This window comes from Dysidea avara, chromosome 3 (assembly GCF_963678975.1).
Source record: "Dysidea avara chromosome 3, odDysAvar1.4, whole genome shotgun sequence".
NCBI lineage: Eukaryota > Metazoa > Porifera > Demospongiae > Dictyoceratida > Dysideidae > Dysidea > Dysidea avara.
The window spans coordinates 50103094-50110964 of NC_089274.1; the positions used below are offsets into that span (position 1 = coordinate 50103094).

Sequence of the window (7871 nt, forward strand, 5' to 3'; positions counted from 1 at the left end):
AATGTGCAGCCCCCAAAAAGGCTATGGTGAAAAAAGATGTGAAATCCAAGGTGGCGGCCAAGGTGGCAGCCAAGAAATGGCTGTGATGGTAGGTTAATGGCAAAAATTTTAATAACGACAGTTCAGGTGAATTTGGTGCCAAGACTTAAAGCTTGGTTGTTTTGGATTAGATATCACTTCTTTTTGTATTTGTATACACTAAAGCCGTCTTATGGCTGGCTTTGGGGGTTATTTCAACCTGCGTTTTTTTTCTTTACCACAGAGAAAGAAGAATGACATCCAAAGCAGATACCGTACTGTTTAAGTAGGAATCCCCCCAAAATGACACGCGCCACCAAAAATATCACCTTTAAAAACCAGCTTAGAAACACAAAAATCATCTTTACGGAATAATATCACATCAAATGTAGCGTTAGAAACAAGAAAACGCTTACTGGTAGCCGGATATAGAATTTTTTTAAAAAACAGTCAAAACTTTTCATCTCACTCACCGCCTCACTCACTTACTGACCAGTCGCAAGCCTAGAGCCCAAACAAAGCAGCACGCAGTCACCATTTTATGCCAAAACAACAAACTCACTGGTGGAATGTGCCTTTTGGGGTTCCGACGAGTGTACACCCTGTGCGCCTTGTCTTTTCTTTTATCTTCAATCAGGCTGCTTGTCTTTTTCATCCAACGAAACCATATCGAGGAATTAATTTTCCATATCAACACTTTCTTTCAGCAGCATAATAGACGCCACAAAATTATTTAAGGCGCCTACTGTATGGAGGTACCAGTACTCCACGATAGGTCACAACATCACACGCCATTCTTTATTCTACGTATTATCGATCTATCAATTGAGACCACCATGACCACGCCCTTTTTATGCTAGCTGTATTTGTGACCACACACCTTCAAGTTGGTAGGCTGATTCGAGATACTCTGAACCGATCAAAACCACGATGACCACACCACTTTTTGGGAAAGCACACATCTTTGCAGGCTGACTCGAGATACTCTAATGCAGCAGTCACCCTAATAGAACAGTCACATGTTTATAACTAGCTGTATATATTGCTTTATCAAAAGACTAAACAAACCAGTATATCAAAAATTATAAATTTAAAAATAAAGTAGGAATCCAAGCGATAAAAAGTAGTGAAACAAGAGATGAACAGTGGTAATTATTACAGCATAGCTCAGTGGAAAATCCCTACTTTGGCATGGTATAACAATTATTTTGTGTTCAATGCCAAAGTAGGACTTCCCACTGAGCTATATGTATTACCATAGATTCCCTAAAAATTTGGCAGAAATAAATTAATTCCGTTCGTGTCTGGCCGAACAATTAGGAAAAAATGTACTAACCCAATGTTATTGTCGAATTTTTAGGGATCTATCGAGTATCCCTAATACAGTCTGTATGCTTCATGGCTATGTTATTTGCTATCTGTTTACTTGTTACTTTCTGGATTTCTTTCTACAAGGACCAACAGGAGCGCCTTGTGGCGGAATTGACGATACTAGCCGCAACACTCATTTCGCTGCAGCACTAACTTATATACCGTGATTGCCTACATTATCCAGGAGAGATGATCAATGTCATTACTGCATCGCTTTTGTATACAGTCACTCGACACTAATAATAATAGAAACCACAATCAATACTATTAAACTAGCTATCTGGTGAAATCTCGCTAGCTCCCAGTTGCTGCATGAAGTGTTCCATGACTTAACAGAACATTATATCTGAGGATGTATCATGTTTGTAGGCTCCAGGAGAGATGTTATTCTGTGAACAGAAACGAAGATCGTTTTGTGGTAGCCGTGATGTCACACGGTGATATCGTTGGGCACGTTCGTTCCGTGAACAATTTCACACTTGGTACTTCATCTAGCATCGAGATAGCATATTTTGTGAGGTCACTGGGAATCCTCAGTACTAAATAAACCTTCGTCAACTAGTACTCCAAGTGCTGAAAAATTAATGCGCTTATAATAGAAACTTTCTTTCCGCTTGCCGAAATTTAGAGCACATTGTGTTCAAAGCACGGGGAGTGCCGAATATTTAGAGATGCCGAAATTTTAGGGAATCTACGGTAACTACCATTGTTCATCTCTTGTTTCACTACTTTTTATCGCTTGGATTCCTACTTCATTTTTAAATTTAATATACTAGTTTTTTATATTAACTAGAGTATTTTTGATTTCATCAGTAATTTTGAATTTATTACATGCCATTTCTTTTTACAGGATAACTTGTATGTAGCTGATCTCCACTGAGTGACTTGAAATGAACTCTCTACGTGATGACATAAAATGTAGCTGAACTCTCTACATGATGACTCTACGGGATGATTTGTTTGTAGTTGAACTCTCTAAAGGGTGACTTGTGTCTAGCTGATCTATCTACAGGGTGATTTGTTTGTAGCTGAACTCTCTATGGGATGATTTGTTTGTAGCTGAACTCTCTACAGGGTGAATTGTGTTTAACTGATCTATCTACAGGGTGACTTGTTTGTAGTTGAATTTTCTACAGGGTAATTTGTTTGTAGCTGAACTCTCTACGGGTGATTTGTTTGTAGCTGATATCTCTACAGGGTGCTTTTTTCCAGCTGAACTCTCTACATAGTGATCTGTTTTTAGCTGAGCTCTCTATGGGTGACTTGCTTGTAGCTGAACTCTGTACAAGGCGATTTGTTGGTAGCTGAACTCTCTACAGGGTGATTTGTTTGTGGTTGAACTCTCTACATGGTGATTGGTTCCAAGCTTATCTCCCTACAGGGTCATTTGTAATGGTCTGAATCTCTAGAGCAAATTACTAGTAGTTGTACCCTCTACAGGGTGACTGTTCTATTAGAGCAGCAGAATGCTCTATTAGGGTGACTGTTCTATTAGAGTATCTCAATCTCACTTTTGCTACACGTAGCTGGCTTTCAAATCAAAACTAAGTGTTTTGTACTCCAATTCTTCTGTACTACTGCAAGGACTTTCTATGATAATTATTCCAGCTACATAACAATTTTCAGCTCATTGCTCTTAGCGGTTTGCTTGGTAGGCATGAAAACTAATAGTTTATTTATTCACAAAACTCGCTCGCGTAATTGTGACACAGGTTGGGTTTTGCGTCATATCTCAATGGCCTTTAACTGGATTCCTTTCAAACCACAAAAAGGCACTCCTACGATGGTTACTCCATCTACATAGCAATTTTCAGCTCATTCCTTCAAGGGGTTTACCCTGAAAGAAGTTTGATCTTATTTTACACGAATAATTGGTCATATCTCGTGATTCTTTATCGGATTCCCACCAGACTTGGTACTGAGATTCGCTTTAATAAGCTCTTTAAGTCATTAGTGTACCAAATTTCAGCTTGATCGGAGTACACGTTTGTATTTTATGACAAATTTTGCAAAGTGTGCGAAAAGTAGAAGAAAAAATGAAGAAAAAAAACCCGAGACTTTGGCTGCTCGTATCTCAGAAATGGTAGGGACGATTTTCTTCAAATTTTGTATGTAGATTCCCCTACCGTGTGGGCACTTCTGTACCAAATTTGCTTCAAATTGGATAAGAGATCACAGAGTTACATATGTGTGAAATCGCGTATTCTTTCTTCCTGTCAATATACTCACGGTGTGGTGCGACGGATTCTTGGGCTGCATGACACACTGCTGTGTGTCTTGATATTAATTTAAAAATGAAGTAGGGATTCAAATGATGAAAAGTAGTGAATCAAGAGATGAATGATGGTATTACAACACAGCTCGGTGGGAAATCCCTACTTTGGCATTGAAAAAAAAAGATTGTTATAACATGCCAATGTAGGGATTTTCCCACCGAACTATGCTGTAATACCATCATTCATCTCTTGTTTTACTGTTTTATTACTTGGATCCCTAATTCATTTTTAAATTAATAATTTTTATACACTAGGTTTGAAATTTCAATAAGGACCGCTGAAAAAGCCATGAAACAAGGATGGGGTGGTAATGTAAACCACAAATCCTTTGACTCTGTCAAGAAGTCACTAAAATAATGCTTCTTGACTTGAGTCCATAAAATATTATCTTTCTCAAAACACAACAGCTACCCACTTGTCAATGCTACTGTCCACATACATAACATCACCTATATGGTACTATGAAACAGTTTATTCTATTACATGTACAGAACCATTCTATTCATCTAATCGTAGAGTCATAAACATACGGATTTGTGGTTTACATTTCCACCCACGAGATCCCTTCTTGTTTTGCAGCTTTATTAGCAATCTCTTAAATTTCAAATTTTTATTTATCTACTTTGTGTACCCTTTGATAAATCCACTATGGATTTGTCTTTGTTTTATATGCAGACTGTTTAGGATACAGTAAAACCCGGCTACGTGTCTCAGGCAATGGTGAAAGTGTTCAGATAAGTGAACTGCTCAGATAACTAAGCCCATACATTTACATACAGAGCTACTCTAATAGGACAAGCACATGTACTCAAAATACTCAGTCATTTCAGGGTATGGATAAACGAGGGTCGGAGGATCTACTGTATTCAAGTATGTACACTTTTACATGTGATATAACAAATTTCAGTTTTGTCTGAAATATGCTTACTGCTTCCATATTAAGCTGGGGTGGGGGGTGAAGAGATGATCAGAAACACAACAAACATTATGACAGATCAAGAAGACTCTACTTCTTGGTTACCATATCTAGTGGGACGTCTGTAAACAGGAATTCAAGCACCCAACCCAAAGGATGAATACACATGCCAAAGGTACTCCGGCTACTAACAAAGTTGCTTTGTGAGTAGTACTGGAGTTCATGGTAGTAGTACTGGAGCTCATGGAATTCGACCCTTATTTTGGACCTCAAGATACTGCGAATGGTGAAGGATTCTTTCTTACAGCAACACTTCAACTATTGTCTTGCAAAGCAAGAAAAAAAGCTAACACTATCCACTCTCCACAACCCAGTTGCTTAGTTCTCAACAGTTGGATAATTTACTAGTGATGTGCGATATCTGATATATATCGATATATCATGACAGTATTTTATATCATGATATGATATAGAATCTTTATATCGTGATATAAGCCTAGGTATAGATTTTAGCTGTAATTAGGGAAAAATGTACCCAAGATGTCATTGTACACTGTACTTTTTTTGATATAAGAACTTGCAATGTTGTATGCTAGTCATGTACCATGTTGTATTGTACTTCTAGTACATCACTGCTACAAGTGTCATCAGTGTAAATACACAAGCTGAGTGATGAGTTGTATATAATGATATATATCGTATGTTGTGTGCAATAATCGTGATAGGAAAATATCCTATATCACACACCACTACAATAAACATGGCCGAAATGGATTTTAAGTGTCTCCTGGTAGCCTTACAATCTGGTTTAGAAATTGTTTTCAGCGATTAAAGGAATGTAAGTTATGCAATGTTTTTGATAGCACTTACTTCGTGCTTACTTCATGTCGACCCTCCTCTGGTACAGAGGTATGGGGAGAGAAGGAGGTTCTCTATGATAACATTTATAAATTCAAACAAAGACACAGGTGAGAAATATATAATTACTTCCAGTGCAAATGAGTGTATTTGTGTATCATTTATTCTGCTATCACCACAGGTGACCGGATCTGCGAAAACCCGACACAATCGCGCAAGTCTAACTTTACAGTATAAAGCATTGAATACATTGGGTGAAATACTTGCGTATTATTGAAAAATTCCGCAAATTTTTTGAACGCCTCTTGCTTAGTAAAGGAAGGGACTAAAAAATAAAACCCTGGATATCAGCTTATTTGCCTGTTCAAGAGGAGTTGGAAAATCTTTGTTTCGTTGCAGTAGACCCAAGGATACGGAAGTTATGAGCATTTGTTTACATCATGTCAAAGCAATTAATTTTTCATGAATTTTGCCTTTGTATGCAGTGAAGAAGGGTGAGTAAAGAAAAAACTTACCCAGTAATTGATTCCCCTGTTCAAGGCGAACACGATGGTGAAAATTATAGCTCCTTACCTCAATCCATTGGTAAGTTACAACTGTTTTTGTAGGCGCCTGTAATTTACTTTCCCTATACTTGATGTACAAATCGATTTTTCTGTTGTTGCTACTTTGTAGGATTGTAACTCCTAAAGTTATTGGCATATGAGGCTGAAACTTTGCCAGAGAGTACACTTGACTAAATAGATTATAAATATTTAATAAACAAGAGTTTGAAAAATGCACGATTGTGTCGGGTTTTTGCAGATCCGGTCACATATACTACTACCATTTCCCAATGTCCCAATACATTTACCACTATTATTCAAACTTGTTCAGTTCATTGGCTGCATAACAAAGTACCCCCACAATTGCCAATTATGACATCATTTTTGTAATTGCGGATAAGGCTCCTCATAGGAAGAAGGTACATTAGTACCTTAAGTATTTAAGAAAGGAGTAGAGGGGTGATAAGCACAAGCTGATTTCCAGCCTTCCTGTATTCATAGTAATGTCATCCTCCCTCCTCCCAAATAGCAAAATGTCTAATGATTAAGAGCCTGAAGTTACTATTAGAGAGATGAGGTAACAGCCAACAAGACTTTATGAAATTTTATAAACACTTAACAGTAAGTGTCAACAAGTTGATAGCTGCTGGCATAGAAGACAACTGATATGTGCCATGTACGTAATAGATACTTTTTATATAGCTGTGAAGTCGTGTATTGTGTCAAAAGACTCTTATCAATTACCTTCAGGCCTTTAGTCAGATCGACAGCCATTAGGATGGCCACTGGAGGGGGTGTAAGGATTACAAAGTTAATGATCCAGATGATTACATTATTATCTGCTAATACAATAACTATGTGTAGCCAGGAGGTGTACCCCCCCTTACAGGAAATAATTATGAGATTGGACCTGCTAATAGAGGGTACATCAAACACAACCACTTTTAGGACTGCAAAACCTTGAGTTTCTCAAGTGGGGAAGCAGCTAACTACACACACACACACTCTCCACTTCAGAACACACTATAATAGTCAACATGATACAACACAATGAACACGTGCATACGTACATGTACACACACTACACTACACGCCACACACACACACACAACACGTACATACCACACACACACAACACGCATGTATGCACACACTACACACACGTGTGTATATACACACACACACATGATGACGTACCTTTATACACATTCAGTGTCAAAGTACGGACTGCAATACGGACCATGCTCTCATGATGATTAAAAAACTTTATGGCTTCAGTATAAAGGGGGAAATCCCTTAAATGCTATTATAGTAGAGCAGTGAAGGCATGCCCCTTCTCTTCCCCTCACTCACCTCATTATAGAAGAAGTGTATGGTATGGCTGTTCAACTTGAAGGAGAGTGTCTTGAGGAATGAGATATAATAAGCCAATATCTCTTCATCGGAGAAGTCAAACTTGTGGACAATTATGGAGTTAATGTGGTTATTTGACAAGAGGTAATCTATGAGGGGTGTGGTTACTATAGCTGTCATTGCACACTATATACTTACATAGCGACGTCTCGTTTCTAATGTTTTCATACAGGATATTGAGTGTTTGCAGCAACTGGACGCAGACAAATTTGCCACATCTTTGTGATAATATACGCAGGAAGAAACTTTGCATGTTCTTCTCCAGGAAGTAGCTGGCAAAACACTCACATTGTTTACTGGACACATAGACAACACTTACTCAAATACAGACGTATCATTCTGGTCTCCCCATATCAATATTTCTGCTATTGAACGAAACGTCTCCACTATCATAGGTCTATTTACTTCAGTGACCTGATTGGTTCGCGACAATACCGTATAATGGTACCTACATCACGTGTGCAATGACAGTTC

At 38.1% G+C, this 7871-nt stretch overlaps 1 protein-coding gene across 1 annotated transcript in view; it reads right to left on the reverse strand.

The window, feature by feature from the left end:
• Positions 1-7871, reverse strand: part of LOC136251534 (protein CLEC16A-like) — a 33942-nt gene that overhangs the window by 25913 nt on the left and 158 nt on the right. The window contains exons 2-5 of the mRNA XM_066044001.1: positions 7717-7845; positions 7536-7669; positions 7338-7486; positions 7182-7287 (exon numbers count right to left, since the gene is read on the reverse strand). Coding sequence (XP_065900073.1) covers positions 7182-7287; positions 7338-7486; positions 7536-7669; positions 7717-7845 — 518 coding nt within the window. The remainder of the gene's footprint in view (positions 1-7181; positions 7288-7337; positions 7487-7535; positions 7670-7716; positions 7846-7871) is intronic.